At 32.6% G+C, this 21,674-nt stretch overlaps 1 protein-coding gene across 1 annotated transcript; it reads right to left on the bottom strand.

Annotated features, from left to right (window-relative positions):
• Window positions 1-2,227: 2,227 nt before the first annotated feature.
• Window positions 2,228-21,218, bottom strand: LOC137835240 (receptor-like protein 56). The gene is made up of 8 exons (XM_068643643.1): window positions 20,754-21,218; window positions 13,638-13,787; window positions 13,472-13,552; window positions 12,864-13,019; window positions 12,689-12,763; window positions 5,254-5,415; window positions 5,044-5,118; window positions 2,228-4,348 (listed from the first exon to the last, which is right to left on the bottom strand). Exons 1-8 carry the CDS (start codon window positions 21,175-21,177, stop codon window positions 2,373-2,375), a joined length of 3,099 nt encoding a protein of 1,032 aa, XP_068499744.1. The 5' UTR covers window positions 21,178-21,218; the 3' UTR covers window positions 2,228-2,372.
• Between the last annotated feature and the right edge of the window lie 456 nt (window positions 21,219-21,674).

The following is a 21,674-nucleotide window of genomic DNA, read 5'->3' as shown; positions in this document are numbered from 1 at the left end:
TCTTGAACTTTGACACTATTGAACCCAACAGTCTACTCCTCCATTTTTTCTCTAGTTTTATAAACATTGTATAAAGTTGTGTAGGTTTTATTTTGGGCTTGTATTTGGGTCATTTCATTGGGCTATGTTTTGGGCCAAATTTCATGGGACATGTATTGGCCAATTAGAGTAGGGTGTAAATAGATAAAGAAAGAGTCTAACTAGAGTTACAATTGGGCCTCCTTGGACCCAATGCAACTCTAGAACATCTAGGGTGCACAAATAAGTTACTAGAGTCCAAATAGAAAGCATAGAGTGACAAGGAAGGCATGAAGGTCCACATGTCATCCCCTTAATGTAGAGGATTCCTACCAATGCCAAAAGGAAATTTGTCTTCATGGGAATGGAGAGGATTCTCTCTAATTAGAGGATGACACTTGTCAACCTCTAATTTGAGAGGATTTGCACCAATTAGAGAGAGTCATTTGTCCTTCTATGAGTGAAGAGTTTTTAGGGTTAAATTGCGCCTTGGCTGGTCATGGCACTATAAATACAAGTGCTACCCCCTTGTAAATTAGCTTTGAATAGACTATTGAATTGTTGGTAAAGTTTTAACCTCAACTAGTCTCTTTATTTCTAAGTGTTTTAGCAAGGAACCTCTTGGGAGTTGGCCTAACCTCTCTTAGGCTTCATTATCATTCTCCATACACAATTTATTTTACTCATTTTAGCCGTCCAATCCCATCAAATTTCGCACCCTAAAATACAAAACAAAAGACTCATAGCAATGCAAGCTAGGATTGCATCAGTCATCCTTGTAGGTAGTATTTCAACATCTCCAATTTTCTTCAACATAGATAGAGGCATGAGATTAATACTTACTCCAAGAACTAATAATGCTTTTTCCACTGTAAAATTTCCTAGTTTGACTAGAAAAGTAAAACTCCCTGGATCTGTAGATTTCTCTGGCAAAGATTTATGAATCATTTCACTACAACCCGCTTCTAATTCCACAGTCTCTTGCTCCTTTAATCTTCTATTTTTTGTCAACAGATTCTTCATAAATTTGGCATAAGTGGGCATCTGTTCCAAAGCTTTAGTAAAAGGGATATTGATCTCTATTACTTAAGAATTTCACAAAATCTAATAAGGTGTCATACTATATTTTTTCTTGAGGGAGCATGTGGGTAAGATAAATCTAGAATTGAAGCACTCTTCTTTACATTCTCTATTTACTTTTTCTCTTTTTTCTTTTCTATATGTACACTCTCTTTTTCTTTTTTTCTCTTTTTCTTCCCCTTCACACTCAAATTTTATTTCTTCATCTTTTTTCTCCTCACAAACAATCAAATTGTCTCCAATCCCCTCTTCTATAACTATTTCACTTCTAGTAGTAATTGACTCACATTGCTCCTTGGGCTTTATGTGTGTGTTGGCTATAGATTGAGCATTCTGAGATTCCTTCAGCTATTGTGCAATCTGTCCCATTTGTGTCTCCAAACTTTGAATAACAACGTTGTTGGACAGTGATGCTTGCATAAATTTCTCCAAGGCATCATCCAATTTTCCTGTTCTCTCTTGGGATGAAGGATATAGTGGTTGTTGTTGTTGAAAGGGGCCTTCCTCACCTTGTCTTCCTTGATTTCCAATATAATGAGCCTTTTCTTCTGATGAATTATTTTGAAAAGAACAGTGACCATTGGGATGATCACCTCCACAAAAATCACACTTCATTGATTAAATTTTACTTGTAGTTGTTGTGGTAGACTAAATATCTGTTTCGTCAATGCTTCTATCTTGATGTGAGTTGATTTTAGGATTTGACATGTTATGGTGGCACTTTGTTTATGAGTTTTTGTTTTAAGCAGAAAATAGTAGAAGATTCCCACTGGACACACGCACACGCACACGCACACGCACACGTGCGCGCACGCGCACTTGTTTACAAAGCTTCGTTATCCTACAAAGATTAATAAATTCTTATAAATTTTACCAACTATAATGTGTCACATTTATTTGTAATATTAAGAATTTACATTTTCTAAGTATAAAACACCTGATCCTGTGATTGTACCATAACCCCTAAAAGATGTAAAGACGTATCCTTATTTGACAATGGCTTTCTTTTGTTTTAATAATATTGAAATGTGAGGAACTTAATGAAAAGTCCCAAACTTAATATAAGTGGGTTCTTCTAAAAAAAAGGTGCAAATTCTCACAAGAATATTATATTGTTGATGTATTGTATAAAAACAACCACATGAAAACTCATAATATACATTACCAGAATTTGAGAAACTTAATGAAATGTCACAAACAAACTACAATCTTCTCATACGGTATCATACAATCCACCATTTATTATTAAAAGTAACATATCTAACATGAGCCATTTATTTCTCTACTTTCTGTAAACCATGAAGAAATTGACCAAAACATTGATGAAGGCACACTTGGACAAAATAAAACCACACTCTCCGCCAATGAGGATTGATCCAAAGGACTGTCACCAACGCTACGAGTACCATGACATAACATGTAGCAAAACCCAAACAGAAGACATTGAAATCAATTTCAGAGTCGTCTTCTTCTTCATCATCATCACCCAATAGAGTTGGTAGTAGTGGTGGCTTTAAACTGTCACTTTTACAGCTAGGCCAAGTAAGATATGGATTTCCTTTGTAACTACTCCAATCAAAGGTACAAAACTGTCCCTTATCAAGTGCTTTGCCTGATAAATTGTTGTAGGAAACATTGAAGACAGCCAAAAAGTGCAAGTCCTGTAATTGAAGAGGGATTTGTCCACTCAGGTTGTTATTTGAAATATCTAAACTCTCAATGGTTTCTAGCTTGTGGAAGCTCTCTGGGATCAGACCATTTAGATGGTTATGAGATAAGTTGAGAGAACGAAGGCCATGTAGATCTCCTATTTGGTGTGGAATCTCTCCTGTCAATTGATTGCATGACAAATCTAATTCTGACAAGAATTCAAATATATAAACTCCATAGGAAAGACACAAATTTTTTGTTGTGAGTTGCACTACTGTAAAATAAGGCCTAGGGCCAAATGGTTGAGCCCTATCAGTACTATAAAAGGGAGGGATAACATTTCCAAATGACATATTACTGAAGCAAGCAGGTATGGACCCACTGAAATTATTTTGAGAAAGGTCTAAGATATTGATTAGTTTTAATTGGCATATTTGACTGGAAATTTGGCCTTGCAAGTTATTACCTGCCAATAAAAGAAGTCTTAAAGACCTAAGCTTGTATACACTATCAGGAATTGTTCCAGTAAACTTGTTGTCACTAAAATCAATGACTGTTGCAGGAGAGTGGTTGCTCATGAATAATTCAGGTATCGAGCCACTAAAATTGTTTCCCCGCAGGAACAAGTATGCTGCCATTTTGAAGCAAGAGGGCAGGGAACCAGAGAATTTATTGTGAGATATGTCTAATGTAAGGAACTCATGTTGGCACCATTCATCTGTTATTTCTCCTTCAATGTTGTTCCCTGATGCAGTTAAGAAGGTAAGCCTAAGCATTCTGATCATACTCAATAGTGTTCCATTGAACTGGTTATTGTCCATCGTCAATGTTTGTAATGAGAAGCATCTGTTAAGAATGCGCTCAGGTACATTGCCAGAAAAGTTATTGTTCCCTAGAAACAATCCCATTAAGTTTGACATCTCACCAATTGAAGCTGGAATAGGACCATCAAGCGAATTGTTTGAGACATCCAAAGTCACTAAACGTGGGAAGAAGAATCCAACGCTGTTGGGGAGCTTCCCTTGCAATTTGTTGTTTGATATGGCTAACACTTTCATTTGATGCATGTGATGATTTTGATCAAAGGGTAGTTCAATAGGTCCAGTGAAAGAATTATCAAATAAGTAGACCTCTTCTAAATTTGGGTTGTTCATGAGCAACCAGCTAGGAAACTTACCAACTAAGTTATTTCCTGATAAATCAAGAACTCTCAAGCTACTTTGATTTGAAATGAAAGTTGGAATTTTTGTTGGTGACTTCAACTCACAATCGGCAATTGAAAGTTGTTCCAACTGAAATGATGGAACCCAAGGCGGATTTTCTGTTTCCACTGTCATATCGGCAATTAGCAATTCCTTAAGCTTCGAATGGTTGGCAAAAATGCTGAATGAGAATATACCATCAAATTTATTGAATGCAATGGAAAGATACTCGATAGATGTTATATGAGCAACGAAAGATGTCGCATTCCCACTTAAGTAGTTGAAGGAGAAATCAAGATAGCGAAGTGATGTCAAATTCTCAAAGCATTTATCCAAAGTTCCTCTCAGATTATTGAATGACAAATCTAGCTTCTGAAGTTTCTTCATTTTACATAAACCTACATTCAAAATAGTGACAAGTTATGGTATTGAAAATGAGAAAAACAAGTATGCATTGTAAATTTATTTATTTTTACCAAAACTTCCTTAAATTCATGAGTGATTTTTGATTGATAATGCAACAAATATAGTTACTAAACTTATTTAAAATAATAATGCCCTTAAAGAGTATATGCTACCTAATATGTACATATATTTAATATTCCATATTTCTTTTAATAGGATAAAAAATATATTAAATGTGAATACTCCAAATATTTTAACTATTTTATAACTTAAAAATTATATAAGAAGTATATAAGAAGTAATGATAGGTTGACAACTCTACATCAATTTACAATTAGAAAAAGAATTAACTTCTGATTGAAATTGTATGATGCCACGGTATAATTATAAATTGATATATTTTATTTTGCACTTGTCAAAACAATATTCTCTCTGAATAATGATACATTGACACTCTATATTTTTTATTTAATCACATTACAAATCTCAATATTATTAATTTAATATTTTTTTCATATCATTTAATTATAAATATTTATTTTTCGATGTATCACATGAAAAATTATATATAACTCTTTAAGAATTATCACATCATCATTTTCCTAAAAACTAATCCATTATACATCTACAATAATGACATAATCACATATCATAGAGAGATAATATAAAATATCTCGTACTTGCTCACCTTGGTTTGGAAAAGTTCCACTGATATCTGCGCTTCTTAGTTCAAGAACTTCCAGTATGCTTAGATCAGACAAAACTTCAGAAAAGAATAAAAGAGATTATTTAGCAACGTTATTAGCTTATATATACTCTTAATTCAGACTTCAAAAATTCAGAGCAATCAAAGTTAAGGAATGAAATATCATAGGACAACCAAGTAGACTGCACTTACCTTTATCAAGATCCCCTTTGATTGGATTATAACCTAGGTTCAAAGATTTAAGATTGGGGAAAGCAACTAATAAGGACTTGAGTATTCCCTTGTCAAAATTATTGCCAGCTAATTTCAGTGTCTTCAACTTCTTTAATACATAGGACTCAGTGCTATGCGCATCTGAAATATTGTGTTAGTTTATTATCATAAGAAAAAAAGTATACATTGGCGACTCATCATGAAATTTTGATATGACAATTTTAACAAAAAATAAATATATAATAAAAAAATTATAATTAAATTACAAGACTATTGCAGCTAGAAAAAAAATGCAGAAATTTGTGTGTCCATAAAGCAAAAGTTATTGATATTTCTCCATACTTTTCATATATTTTTCCACTCTTATGACAACTTTTTGGAAGTTCATATAAAATTCCTTTAATTTTTTTTCTATAATGTATATGAATTAGCAATATGTCTCTATAGGATTGCAAATTAATGGATCACCCTATAAAAGAAACGGTAAGCAGATAAAATTATAATTAAATTGTAGTTTGTAAATATATTTATAACTGACTTAGCGTTTCTATGGTACAAACCTTTAGTTTTGATTGCTAAATCTATGTAACTTTTCTGTACCTTTTTTTTTATCGTAGGAGTTAATTTTATTTTAGCATTATAAACAAACCTTCAAAGATGTCGATAATTCTTTAGGGATGTTTATTTGATTAGGTTACTCAATCATCTAACTCGATTTGATAAACTTAATTGGATTGAGTTGAGTTTCATTTATGATTGGATTAAACTTGACTCAATCTAAGCTAACTCACTCTAATACGGATTAGATGATGCACTACAAGAAAATCATTAAATAAAAATTAATTTTAGAAACAAAAAATAATTAGTTATTATTGACTAGATTAGGTACTATTGTAGAGACTAAAAATTATTGGTATTTAAAGTTGTTTCTATTATTAATAAATAGTTTCCAAATTGGTATCTAATTAGCTACCAAGGTTTTTGTGGAATCAAATAGTGGAATCATAGGAATGGAGTGGTGTTCAATAGGAAGGTGGATGCAAAAGAAATATTTAGTCTTGCACAATTACAAAGTTTGGTCGTGGATGAGGAGAAAAATAATAAACTATAATTTTTCTTACTCTTATTGGTGTTGTACCCCTTAAATTGTTTACATTAAGTTAATAAAGCTCAAATAAGTGTTGCTTAAGGTATTGTTGTGATGCAGATTTGAAGTAATGGAGAAGTATGAATGCATGTTGTGGTGGCAAGTAAAGAGAAGAGATTTTCTGGAACCCAATAAAAGGAAGGATGCAGGTATGGGTTTTTTTTTCGAAAGGTGCCCAAGCTGGAAAGTGTAAGGAAGATAAGACAAAAAAAGAAAGAGAGTGCAATGAAGGAAGCATGTATAGACTGGTGCAAGAAATTGCAGAATTCAGACAAAGCAGAGCGAAAGAAAAGAAGAATGGTTTGGTGTACTTAGGCAATGCACCTAGTGTAAAGATCGACCTGATAAATTTATGAATGAGGAATACTGCACAATAACTAAATCTGCACTTTTGTTTGCTGCAATTTGGGTTAATCTTTTGATTGTGTTTTGATTTTGTTTTGTCCTAAGGATTTAGGCTTCATACAGCTAGTGTCTGTGATAATATTGAGCAGTTTAGATTTTTGTTTCTTGTGCTTATTTTGTTGAAAGGCTTAGCTGGAAAAGCCTAAATTTCAGCAGGTGAAATGTTTCTGATAAAGCAAGGACGTTGCCTAGTTTTGTATAAGGGTTGGAGCATCCCTAAAATGCTCAGTTTTATTTATTTAATTCTTTGCTGATAAAAATAATCTACCAAGGGTTTAGCTACCAACTTTAGAATCTAAATAAATCAAAGTCAAAGTTTTCTTTTAGAGTGTTTAATGGGAAAATGAAGGAGCTATAGTTCGAGATTTGCCTAGACTGTGAGAAAAGAAAAACTAAGCTTCAATGATTAAAGATATACAAATATAAGAAGATTCAGAAGTTCAAAAAATAATCAACATGTTTTGAAACCTTCAAATCAAATATGAGAAAGATGAAAGAGAAATACAAGATTTATGGGAAGTTTAAATGCAGAAGTTTCAAACTTCAACATTCAAATTATCTACAAGTAAAGAAACATTTCAAGGTCCAAATGTGGGTGATATTCATTGGTTAAGGCGCACAAGAGATCATCAAAGCAGAAGTTTCTTTCTAGAGCATCTAATGACACAAAGGAAAAGCAACAATGTGTATAATACTTGTCCCTGGAGAGGTGTAGAATACTTTTCCTAGAGAGGTATTCAAACTCCTTAGTGAAAAGCTTAAGTGGTCTACTTAAGGGGACTAGACGTAGGCCAAGTGGTAGGGTCAGTATAAATATGTGTCTCTTTTTTCTCTTCTATTTTTTGTTAGATGTTGTTTTCTTTTTGTCTTTATATTAGTGATTTGAGTTCAAACTCCATTCAACCCCCACCCTTTTGGAGTCAATTGTCCCTATAAGTGTCGACCTAGTTGATGCTAATCTTCTTTATTTTTTGTATTTATATTAAGTTAGTGCTGGCTAGGTCAACATTAATTTTATTTATTTAAGTTAATATCAATTAGGCAAATACTAATATAACATATTTTAATATTTTTTAGTGTCGGTTTTATCTACGTTGATTTTATTTATATGTTAGGAATACATGTGTCCTTATGAGATAGAATATGAAGTGTAGATTATTCTTAATCCAAAAACTCATTTAATCAATCAAAACACATCATTTCTCTCACTTTTCTATATAAATCTTCTCACATTCATTCCCTTCATCCACACTCCTCTCCTCCCATTCATCCTTGTCACCCACACTCATCACCTCACAATCATCTCCTTCACTCACCATCATCTCCTTCATCCAACTTATATTTTCACCCAGACTCATCTTTTTGTCCTCCACACTCATCTCACATTCATCTTTTTCTTTCAATTCAATTCATTGCCTTTTTTTGTCTATTTTCTTTTTATAAGCTTTGTTTTTTGTTGAAGATGAGAATAAAGGCATTGTAGGAGAAATATTTTTTTAAATTGTTGTCATTACCATGGGCTACACCTGTACAAATTAAATTAACATTAAAAATGTGTTTCAATTAGCATCATCTTACCAATGCTAAATTAAATAAATTTTAATATAAGAATGCATTAGCATCAGCTTAGTTGACGATAACCTGCTTTAATTAATAATCAATTTAAAAATTAGTGATGAATTAACCTCGACTTAGTTGATATTATTTAGAGTTGACTTAATTAACACTACAGTTGACCTTCAAAAGCCAATACTAATGAATTAGAATCCATGGTTTTAGAATTAGTTGTATATGCAATGCAAATCTAACACTATTAAATAAATATTAAAATGCTAGACGATCCAGTAATTTCTAAATGGATTATCACCCATTAAACAATCTCGTGATACGATAGTCTATTAGTTTTGATGATAACAAACATTATAAGATGTGTTATGAATTTTAACGAAGCTCACTCATGTGCATAACATTGCAAAGACACGTCAGACGATTATTGGGGGCGGATTTAAAATCCTTTTCCTGGCAAGCGGAGCAAGTCAATTGTAAACAACTGAGGGTTATCGTATCCACAGGGAATTGAAGTTTACCAAACATAGTAATAACTCTCAAAATGAAGTGAGACAAGGATAAAAGCTGGTTCATATATTTTTGTAAATAACAATAATAATCCTAATATAATATTAAGGATGAAACTTTGACAAACTAATGAAATAGAAGGATAACAATACAACACAGGTGTTGGTATTGAAATAATTTTGTGAATCTCTTTTTTTATTGTCACTTATAAATGCTATGTTTGTTCAAGTTCCTTATTCCTTAATTATGGTCAAAACCAAATGAATTCCTTGCACGAGGTTATTTAGAACCATAAACTAGCATAATCAATTTCTAGCATCATAATAATTTATTTTTGCATTAAGATGGAATAGTTCAAGTCATATACACAACTCCACTCTTGGTAGTTGACATATATGGTTGATTTGAAAGGGTTCAGATACATGAAATCTCCTTCAGGCCTCATTCATACTCCAAAGGCATCAATGGTTGTTCCTCACCATTAAACATTAAGTTTATTATCAAACCAATAGAACTTGAATCTCCAATAAAAAACATGCATTGATAAATAACGATAAGTTAAGAAATATCTCATGGTTTTTCAATCCCATAAATCTTACAATGAAGCACAAGAATGAGAAGCTAAGAACAACAAACATAACTCCCTGAATGTTGTTGGCCAACTTAGGATTTGATCATTTACTACAAAGTTTGTCTCTGTTCCAACCTTAGGGCTTTGGTCTTATGACATGATATGACATTGTAATTCAACCTCTATTAAGCCTTGATGCTTTGAACTTTTTATTCAAAACTTTGTTTACCTGAACCCTCGATGCTTAGAATGAGGCACAAATGCCTCTATTTATTGAGTTTAGTGAGGGTCTTCAACAAATTCAACTTCCTCTCAACACATACCAATCTGCTCAGCGAATAAGCTTTCTGTGTTAAACAAATCCTTTTGGCTTCAAACCCCTTCCTAGGATTCATCAGATTCAAATATTTAGAGATTTGGAAGGGATTCACTCTCAGTTAAGCCCAGTACAATCATTCCTTAACTGTGAAGTTTTCTTATGTTTGGGATTTTCTTCAAGCCAAACCTTAGCAAATATAAATCCTCATCTCTTTCATTCAGGTTGGCTCTAAGCCTTTGTTGCGCGAATCTAAGATTTCTTCACAGTGGATGACTCTTTTTCCTCAGCCCATTTGAAATTCACTCAGCCTTCTTGATTCATCTAGCCTCAATATGCTCAACGCATGTCTTCAGCACGAAGTGATTAGGAAGTTCATTAATGATTGCTCTCTGGCAACAATCCTCTTAGCCTTTCTTCATGCGCTGGGCAAATTGGTCTTTCTGATATTTTTGTTTGTTTATGTTTTTCCTCTTTTTCTGCATGATTTTTGTAATTTCTTCTTCTTCTCTTCTCCTTTTGAGTCAAGTCTTGCTTTATGAGGTTTTGCATGTTTTTTAGGTTGTTTTTCTATACATTTTACACATTATGCATGTCTAGCTTACTATGATTTTTACAATAGTTTAACCCTTATCAACTATCTATAAAGGTGAAACTTGTTAGACGATCCTGTATTTTTAAAATTGATAGACTTTCTCTCAGTGTTAAGCTCAGTAGACAATCTCTATGTTTATGAAATAATAGCAAAAGTAGAAAATGTTGACCATTTAGATAGTGCAACTATGAATAGATGTGATAGAAGGTTTATAGTGCAAGGACATGCTAAACATTGTCTTCAAATGGTTTGTAACGCACAACAAGTCAGACGAATCCAAAGCAAGAGAAAAGCTTAACAATGCAGTGCTCATGGGCAAACTAGACAGACACTATAGCTTGTTGATAAATTTCATACTTTAGTAATATTTCATACAAAAAGATAGACACTTATGGATTTTAATTGATAAAATAGTTATAATTGAAACTCTAATTTAGGAATTTTAACCTTTTAACATATTTTTAGATTATGAGATGAATAAGAATGATTTATTCCCAATTTTGTGTTATTTTCAGGAATTTAAGAAAAGATGAAACATATGCATATATTATGAATAAAGATATCACTTAGCACAAGTCCAATTAGGTTAAATAGAAGGCATAACTCTAGACATCATTAGAAGGAACCAAAGGAAGGAAACCCTAAATGTTTCTTTTCTTGTTGTCCATGTTTGTAATAGCCATCATGAGTTGCTAATTCTTTTTCTTTGGGATTGAGAGTAATATATTCAAAATCTTATGTATTGAGATGATATTTATCTATAATATTCAATTATTGATTGATGATTGGTATTATAATTTTATTTTCAAAGCTTGAAACTATTCATGATTTTGATCCTTAGATTTGACTGGAAAGTACTTCTAAGCATCTGACCTAAATGATAATGCTTAACATATTTGAATGCTAGGAATAGATTTGAAATTTAAATTAATTTCTTTATGACATTTTTTCGTAATAATAAGAAGTTTTAATAAATATGTGAGACATCGATATTTAGGGGCCTCTCTTAATAATTTTATATGCGATGAATCAATATGAATGATTTTTATATGTGCATGTCAATCAAGATGGAATGTTAGATGTTTAAAACTACATACGAGTGAGAAGATAAATCCCATCCCCATTTTTCTTAATTGAAATCTTTTACTCATTTACTTTGCTTTTATTTAATTTTCATGAAAACTATTGTCAATATTAAATCAAATCAAATTATTATACATATTCTTATACTCCGTGAATGCTACTATTAGGATTTTAAATAATTTTTCCTTGTGGATTCGATGTTCGTTCTTAGAGACAAATTATTACTTCTGACTCGGTACATTTGCCGTAAAACAGAGTCATCAAGTTTTTGGCATGGTTGATGATGAACAATTTTGTTTAAAATTTGAAAGTATAAATTGTTTTTTAAAGTTTTTTTATTTATTTAGATGTGAATATTTTTAAAGTTTTTGTTTTATTTATGTGAATATTTTTTTAAATTCTTTTTGTAATTTTTTTGGTTAGTGTATTTATTTAGTAGAGGGCCTAGTAAGTTGGGTATCGAGTCAAACTTCATTCTGTGATGAATATCTTGTGAGCTTTTATTGTTCTCTTTATAAAGAGTGTTTTCTTATATCTTTGAGAGATTTTAATCTCAAAGGGAGATTAAGACGGTGTGTCTAGAGAGGTGTTGAATACTCGTTCCTGAAGAGGTGTTAAACTCGGTATAATTGAAAAGGTGTAAGAATACTTGTACTAAAGAGATGTTAAAACTCGTTTAGTGAAAGACTCTTAAGTTGTTTGCTTAAGGGAACTAAACGTGGTCCAAGTTGTCGGGTGAACTAATATATATCTTGTGACTACTTATCTCTAGCTTTTACTTATTAGATGTTATATTTGTTTTATTTTTCAATTACACAAACTGAGTTTAGACTCCATTCAAACTCATTAATGAAAATCAGTTGTTCCTATACTAAATAATGGTCGATGCTAATGTCCATTTTCTTATAATGCAAATAGACAATATAAAAAGATTTAAAAAATGAGAGAATATCAAAACATTCAATTTTTTTTTTCAAAAAAATAGAGATAGTTTTCTTCGCTAGAAAGATCTATGAAATGAGCTCTGAATGTAAATGCTATATAACTTTCATTTATCATCATTCATTTGTTACACATTAGTGTAATACTATATAAATGGTCTTTGCTATCAGTTTTTTTTAAGAGAAAAGAAATATTAAGTTTAACTTGTAAAACTTGAAAATGGCTCATCAAACAATGATCAACAAATAATACCCTTAGCAGCGACACGCACGTACATACCTTGGGTTGGAACGTGGCTAACAAAACGATTCCCACTCAAATCCAACATTTCCAAGTTTGGTAAAAGTGTCAATTCTTGGAAGAAGAAAAAATAAAACAAATCAGAATGTTCAGAAGGTCTCCAAAATGTTAAACATGCAATAATTAATAATTGCTTACGTCTTGTGTTTCATACCTTTCATAGGAAAGGGTCCACCAATTTGATTATTAGTCATAGTCAAATTCTTGATGGATGGAAGAGCACCAACCAGTTCCATTATGCTCTCATTCAGTGAATTGAAACTCAGATCTAATGTCCCCAACTTTTTCAATCTTGATTTGCTTTGATAATCTGAAAGATTTTAAAATTCACTTCAATGATTGATAAGTAATAAAAAAAAAATACTAATATATTATATCCTTTTAAATTAGTTTCAATTTCATCCTCATCTCCGCAACCTCTTCTAAGAACATATATAAATATAAACACAATCTTCTTAATTAAATTATTGCGTATAGACTTAGATAATAGTTTAATCTTTTCATATTTATAATTAAGCACTTCTTTTAAGTTTTTTTATTTTGAAAATAAAACAAGAAACATCATTCATATCAATAGAAAAGTTTAGTAAAGCAGTTTAAATCCAAGATTTGAACACTTCTCTAACCTAGTTTCTTAATCACCTCAAATAATAATTTCTGTTTTTGGTAGAAGTCTTACTTCTCATGTGTTCATCACTTCGTTAACCACTGGTTTCACACAATGAAATGATACCAAAAGCAATGCAACACACACACATGTACCTTGAGATGCAAGAAAGCTTCCATGGCCAATAAAATTCATGCTCAAGTTCAGCACTTCCAAGTTTGGTAAATGTGATAATTCTTTGAAGAAAAAAATAAAGCAAATTAGAACGTTCATGATTTCCAAGTGTGAAACATATAAGTACTTACATAGTCGCATTCATACCTTTCATAAAGGGTCCACGAATAAAATTAGCAGAAAGATTTAAATTCTTGATAGATGGAAGAGCACCCACAAATTCCAGTATGCTCTCATTGAGATTATTGAAACTCAGATCTAATGTCTCTAACTTCTTTAACATTGACTTGCTATCATCTGAAAGATATATCACTTCGTCATCATTCACTATAACCATTCACTGTATTACTTCATCTTTGTGTTAAATAGGCTTAACTAATTAAGGGTAAGTTTTATTATGTGTTTGTTATAAACTTACTTTTTAGTTTTTGTTTTAACCCTTTTAAAGTTCAAAACATTGACATATATCTTAGGTGGGTCACTGACTTACTATGTTAATGCTGGGACTTAATTAAGAAAAATAAAAGGAGGTGATTTTCTTTATGGAATAACAACCCATTATGCAATTAAAAGAATGTATTTTTTTATCAAGATTTTTGTAGGAATATAAAATGATAGAGATTTTGAGTGTTATAAGAAAAGAAAAGAAGTCATACTAGTCTAGAAAATTTACATGTCCTATACACACTGGTTAAGTGCCAAATGTTGTCCATTAAGACGTGGTGGCCATTTTTAAACTAAAACGAACATATTGATGACGATTCATGGTACTCTCCATATAATTCAATGACTGCACTCAAATGGCGGTTCTTGGTAGGAACCACCTTATATGAGCATCATATAGGTTTTAATAAAACTGCTGTCTATGTTTGCAAATTTAGTCATAGACGATGTTTATGAGTAAGAATTATCGTCTATGAGCTTTTTATTTACCCTAATTTTGAGCCCGCCATACTTACGCTTCAACTTTCATTCACTTTTGTGTTATGCACTCTTCCTTGCCCTCTTTGCTTCCCACTCTCGCGTTGCACTCTTCGTCTTCCTTGCACTTGTTCTTCGCCAACGTAAGTTCTTCCACCATTGGTTATTGTTCCTCCACACTCATTGCTTCTTTTCCTAATTTTTTTGGTTTTTTTTAAGGTTCTCATCATTCTGTTTTCCCTTCATTGCTTTTCCGCCACGCATTTTGCTCGTCGTTATTGTGTTTTATCGTCATCTCCGTTTCATCGTTTTTTTGCCCCCATCGTCTCGACAATTGTTTACCGTTTGAGAGACCCTTAGTTTCTCGTTTGAGATATAATACATGTATTTGTCTACTCCTCCTCCAATTGTAAATTTCTTTTAAACATTTTTTAAAAACAGAGGAGGTTGTAGTGACAATAATTGTATCGAGTCTTGAATTTTCCAGGTGGACAGTTTGAGAAAAGTAATCACTTTTTATTAGTTCATTAGTACGTAACTTAATTAACATGTCATATATTTTACGTAATTTTGGTTCATAATATTTCGTGTTGTTCTTCACGTGCATATTTGATTGTGGAGATTTCATGTACCATTTTCATTTCGTGTTACCTGAAAACAATGCAAAGTGTTGTCGAGATTTTGTTAAATATAAGGAATGTTGATTAAAGTGTATGTACTATTGAGTTATAATAAAAGTGAATCTTCTCGAATGGGATAGGTTCATACCCATAATAAAAATGTGAGTTTTCACACGCATTAGTGAACACCTCAATGACCATTACAAAACATACATATGGATCGAGATTTGATCAACTCAATTCGCATAAGTGATGAGTACGAAAGAGGAGTAGAAGAATTTATACAATTTGTGCAACGTAACTCCAACAATAGTGGTCATGATGGAGTAAAGTTTAGGTATCCGTGCGTTAATTATTTGGATGGGAGGAGATTGGATGTTAACAAAATCATGGTTTTTATGATCTTATACAACTTGGACATGGCATGGTGAATTATTAAATTTACCAAGAGTGTTCGTATCCCAAGAATATGTCCAATCCACCATGGATGATGCAGTAAATGATGAAGTACATGATGATCGATTGGAGGACATGATTCGTGATGTTGGAGCTGAGTCTTTTGCGGAAGCACATGGATATGGAAGTATGTCAACCGATGCGGAGACTCCATTGTATCTTGGATCAACTAACTTTACACAGTTGTCAGCGGTGTTAAGATTGATAAATTTGAAGGCAATAAATGGATGAACTGGTAAAAGCTTCACGACATTGCTTGAGTTATTGAAGGAGATGTTTCGAGAGGGAAATACATTACCTAATTGTAATTATGAGGCCAAAAAGATTCTTTTTCCGATGGGTATGGAGTATAAAAAGATACATGCATGTCTTAATGATTTTATATTATATAGAAAGGATTTTAAATTGTTGAAAAATTGTTCGAGGTACGGGTTATCACGTTATAAGTTGAATCAAAAAGACGATAATATTATTGAACAGACCAAAATGAATAGACCCCTAATGAAAGTTGTGTGGTATCTTACCATCATTCCAATGATGAAGCGTTTGTTTGCAAACCCAAATGATGTTAAGAATCTTAGATGACATGTAGATGAGGGAAAATGTGATGGCATGTACCACCATTCAGCTGATTCTATTCAATGGAAGAAATTTGATGATGAGTTTCCTAAGTTCGGCAAAGAGTCAAGAAATATCCGACTTAATTTAGCTACAGACAGAATGAATTTGTTTGGTAATATGAGTATGAATCATAATTCATGGCCTGTTTTACTAGTTATTTACAATTTACCTCCTGGTTGTGCATGAAGCGAAAATACATGATGTTCTCTATGATGATATTCGGTCCAAGACAGTCAGGAAATGACATAGGTGTTTATCTAAGTCACCTAATTGATGTTAAAAGTCATATTTTATTGATGTAATGCATGTTGAGAAGAATGTGTGTGATAGTTTAATTGGCACACTTCTTAACATTAACGGGAAGATGAAGGATGATATAAATGCTCTTTTAGATTTGATTGAAATGAACGTATGAGGTGAGTTGGCTCTAATACAGGTGGATAAGTGTACATATTTGCCCCCAGCCTGTTACACCATGTCAAAAGATGAAAAAAAATACATTTTTGCCAATGTCTAAAGAGTGTGAAAGTGCCACAAGGACATTCATCAAATGTGAAGAGCCTAGTATCAATGCAAGATTTGAAGCTAATTGGGTTGAAGTCTCCTGATTGTCACATCTTGATGCAACAGTTGTTGCCGATAGCTATTCCCGAGATTTTACCAAAAAATGTTGGACATACCATAATTCATTTGTGCTCATTCTTCTCATCCATCTGTTGTAAAGTCATTGATCCAGAAAAGTTAGATGAACTTGAAGATGAAATTGTTGTTATCTTGTGTGAATTGGAGATGTTTTTCCTCCATCTTTTTTTTACATCATGGCTCATCTAGTTGTGCATCTGGTAAAGAGAGGTTAAATTGTGTGGACAATTGTACTTAAGATGGATGTATCATGTTGAACGGTATATGAAATTTTTGAAATGGTATGTCAAAAAACATTTGTCCAGATGCTTCGATGATTGAAAGGTACATAACTGAATTGAATTTTGTTTAGAGTACGTGTGAAACGCAAATCCAATAGGTCTTCCAACCAACTCATGGCACCACATGCGTTTATAAGTAAATGTTTACATAGTGTACATGTGGTAAGCAAATCTCTATCAGAAGTCTTGTAATCACATTTATATATATTAAAACACTGAGGAAGTTATACCTTCCATATATGCTCACAAAACCATTGTAAAGGAAAATAACCCAAGACAACCAAAGAAATGGGTCTTGATGGAACATAATACAACTTCCATGCCTTGGTTTAAAGATGAGGTGTTAAAGGATTCAACGAAATCGAAGACCTTGACCTAGTTGGTTGTTGGATTGAAGTTTGATGCCATTTCTTGTACAATTTACAAAGTGAACAATCGTCTTGAAGCCGATTCAATGCAATTTTCCACATACAAATCTTGTAGTTGGATCAATGGCATACCATGATGTTATATAAGAGATACGAGAAGTTGATTATACTAAGTTTTTTTATCGATGGATCGGGATTCACATTAGTGGACTTTCGAAAGATAGGTTATCGGGATGAGCCATTTATAATGGTTCAACAACACTAGTGCAAAATGTATAAACAAGTACGGTTTATTTAGTGCGGCTTTGCGCTCAAACGCTTTCGTTAAAAATGCGGTGACAGTTTTGTAATTAAGTTCATTTACAAGTGCGGCTATTAGTAAAGCCACACTTGTAAATCAAGCGTTTGGATTTACAAGGGCGACTATTTGTACAGCCGCCCTTGTAAATCAAAACTCTTGATTTACGATTGTGGCTTTACAAGTAGCCGCCTTCTTGATACTCTCCTTTCGCTCGCGCTTCGTTTCTTTTATGTGCTTCCTCCATTAACTGTGTTTCCTCTTTTTTTCCTCTCTTCTAAGCATTGTGTTCGTGCCATTGGTAAGCATTGTCTTCCTCTCTTCTTCTTCACCATTGATTTTTGTATGTTTTGCGTTTCTCTTATGTTTTGTCTTATGCCATTGCTAAGGTCATGCTTCATTCGGAAGGTTTTTGTTTGCTTTCTGCTGTCCCTTCCTCGTCGTTGTTGCCACCTTGCTTTGTCATATATTTGCGTTTCATTGAGGAATTTTTATTTGCGTTTTTTGGAATTCCATTGGGATGAGAGACGAAGAGGTATGATATGGATGCACCAAGAGATAAAAAAATGCTAAAATAATGACCATATTCTTTGGAAAATATCAAAGTTGAGAACTTTGATTAGAAACCTAATCAACAGCGAAAAAGAAAAGAAAACCCTAAACGCCTATCGTAAATGCGATTTATAAATGAGGCTATGTAAATAGCCACATTTATAAATTGAATTTACAAATGCGGCTATATAGCCGCCTTCTTATCTCTTCGATTTACAAATGTGTGCTCATCAAATGCGGTTATATAACCACCCTTATAAATGTAAAATAGCCGCACTCGTTTTGCTTTTCTGCACCAGTGCAAGCATCTCCGGTTTTCTATGTCAAAGATCCTACTTCAGAACATTTGTATGTTGTTTTACACGGGAAAAAACAAAGGGAGACTATTGATGATGACTTATCTAATATTGAAAATGGTGACGCTTGTTCTTTCACACCAATGTAATGGATAAAGATGACGATGTGGTTGATGATGTACATGCAACCCGTAAAGACCACAATGAGAAAATATACATATGAACATTAAACCCACTATGCAATTTAGTAATATTTGTGGTAATATTTTATGCATTTGTTTTATATGAACTTCTTCGATGCAATTTAACTGATGTTTGTTACCTATTTTTTTAACATAGATATGACTGACGATCAGACTATGATTTCTTTTGACCACCCTTTCGGCAGATCCACCAAAGTACCTACTAGACTTAGGTGTCTCTCATATAGACGTGCTAGTGGCGACAAGAGATCAATAACCATTGACGTAAGCACCGGGGTGGCTTTTGGTCCTAATGCTGATATGTTCAACAACTATCCTGGAGTCGGTGCTCGTTAGAGGATCTCCATATTGATACCTTTGTGAGATCATGTGCCTGAGGTCGACCGGACCATGATCTGGGAGGATATCGTGGTAATGTATACATTATTATTGTTATCATATATTTCTTTTTAATATTAATTGATCAATTTTAAGTTCATGGAATTTTTTTGCAGACACATTTTGATATCCCTAACGTGGAGAGTATGAGATCGAAGGTTCTATCTTCGGTCACCATTAAATTTCGTTAGTTTAAGTCACAACTAACGTCAAAATATGTTTTTGGACCTTATAAAGGCCAAAATCCTGTTTAAGGTACTTTAATATTGATGAGGAGACGTGGCGTAATTTCATTGAAAGCTGTGAAGTTGAGCAGTGGATGGCAAGTGAAATTACTTAATTATTTTATTCAGTGATCATAGTACTAATTATTTAATATTATTTGGTTTACTTTGTTTATTCCATTTCTCATAGGGTGTTAGGGAAAAACCTCAAAACATAGCATCCAATAATGTGACCCCGCACCTACTGTCTTGTGTGGGGTATCGTAAGCTTGAACAATCTTTGGTAAATAAGAAGGAGAAATCAAGATAGACAATTACTTCTGAAAATGATACCCAATGAACCTCCATCTCCACCTACCCGCCGCCAAAAATGGAAGATGGTCCAGAAGAAAAAATTGGATACGTATAGTTTTGAGCAATCACGGATAGTCTAAAAAAATTGTAAGTTATTTTCACTACTTTTGCATCTATTTTAAAGTATTAATTATATGAAAAACTTATATAATTTTGGATTCTTGCAGGATTCATTGGTTGAGCAAAGCACCCAAGGTAATTTTATACCTCATGGTCGTCAAGATATTTTATAAACTAGTTTTTAGATTGGTATACAATTAGCTAATTGATTAGATACCAATTTAAAAATTATTTTATAAATTTTTAATAAAAACTACTTTAGATACCAGTAATTTTTCTAAGTTTCTAAAATAATATCTAATTTTGTTAATATAATAAGTAATTAGTTTTTGTCTCTAGAATTAGTCTCTATTTAATGATTTTCTTCTAGTGATAATAACTAATTACTTTTTGTCTCTAACATTAGTTTGTATTTAATGATTTTCTTGTAGCATATATTAGTGTATTTTTGACAAATTTGTAGAGAGAAACTAGCTTGAAGAAAAAGTTTTATGTCAATTATCACATATACTTGGTTCTCTATATTGTCTAACTAGATACTATTTTCTTGTATTGTTATCTAGCTTGTTGGTGAAAAGAGTATTTTATGTGGATAATTGAATATTTCTAAGAGAATTTGTAGTTTATCCATTAATTATTATTACTCGAAGTTTTTACTAGATTAAGTCTACTAGATTTTTTCCTTACTAGAGATTTTTTCACATTAAAATTTCGGTGTATGCTGATTTCTCTGTTTCCCATTTGGTTCAAATATTGCTTTGTCTATTATTTATACTATTATTTGTATAAAAAAATTGATCTGAAGTTTACTTCCACATGCCATTTTTAGATGTAAGGTCAGAACTTTCTATATATGTCACTAAATGCATATCTCCTAAATTATATATATACCCAATCTTTCCATATATCCAGTTAAGAAACCTTATAACAATTGCTAAAAATAAAGAATATAAAAGTAAATAACGAGAGAATATTAGGACAGATTGTACCTGCATTCCAAATGATTTCCAGAAAACAATAATTGGACAAACCAAGACTTCTTAATTCCCTCAAGGGAAGGAAGAATGACCAGTTTAAGCTACGTGTGGGATTTAAACAAATGGGCCCGATTACCGTTTCAGTAATTTCATTAATTCTATGAAGATTCCCAAGTGCCAGATGAATGATGTGGCCAGAAGAGGAATTGCATGTGACTCTTTCCCAGGCACAACAATTGCTCTTTGGGTCATTCAACCACGAAGGTAGCAAATGTGACTCATTGCCATAACTAGCTTTGAAATCTAACAGTGCCCTCTTCTCTTCTTGGAAACAACCATTTGTGCACAACACATCACCAAAAACTATTGCACTCAACAACAACACCAACCACCATTTCTTCCTATAAAGCTCCATATGGAAGACTAAGTTGAACATTACTGCCTTACAATTTGTGTGGTTATATATATCTCACCCTCTTAGCATTTTCTGCAAATTGGAATCCGATTGGATACATAAGATTTCTATTGAACTATTGACTAAAATTAGCCAGATAAACCCTAGAAAAGAGTGGAAGGAAATCTTCTGCATGTCCCAAAAATTTGTCCGAATCCCACCGATAAAACCGTGTCATTACGCTATACTATGAAAGATAAGTCTTTGACCTTAAAGTTGTTTGCTCTTCACGATATTGTTACGTTTCAATACCCATACCTCACGTCATGACAAAAATATCAAATTAGGTTCTAAATTGATGGACTTGTGTGAACATATCAATGTCGCTGCTGAGGTCGACCAGGTCTCCACAGGGTTCATCCTCTGAAGTCTGTAGCATTAGCTGTTATTAGGTCATTAAATATCTATCATTTCACTTAATCTTTATTATAACTGTTTTCAATAAAAAATATTAGAATTTTATTCAACTAAAAACAAAT

This window comes from Phaseolus vulgaris, chromosome 5 (genome assembly GCF_000499845.2).
Source record: "Phaseolus vulgaris cultivar G19833 chromosome 5, P. vulgaris v2.0, whole genome shotgun sequence".
NCBI classification, from domain to species: Eukaryota; Viridiplantae; Streptophyta; class Magnoliopsida; order Fabales; family Fabaceae; genus Phaseolus; species Phaseolus vulgaris.
Note: the sequence above shows the minus strand (reverse complement) of the source record. Positions and strands in the feature narration are given on the sequence as shown.

Bases quoted from the DNA above. Each gene is read 5' to 3' on its own strand.
- LOC137835240 (XM_068643643.1), bottom strand. From the start codon at position 21,177: ATGTTCAACTTAGTCTTCCATATGGAGCTTTATAGGAAGAAATGGTGG. The intron at 13,553-13,637 runs GTATGAATGCGA...TTTTCTTCAAAG, and splicing joins TCGTGGACCCTTTATGAAAG to AATTATCACATTTACCAAAC. The intron at 4,349-5,043 runs GTGAGCAAGTAC...TTTTGAATGTAG, and splicing joins TGGAACTTTTCCAAACCAAG to GTTTATGTAAAATGAAGAAA.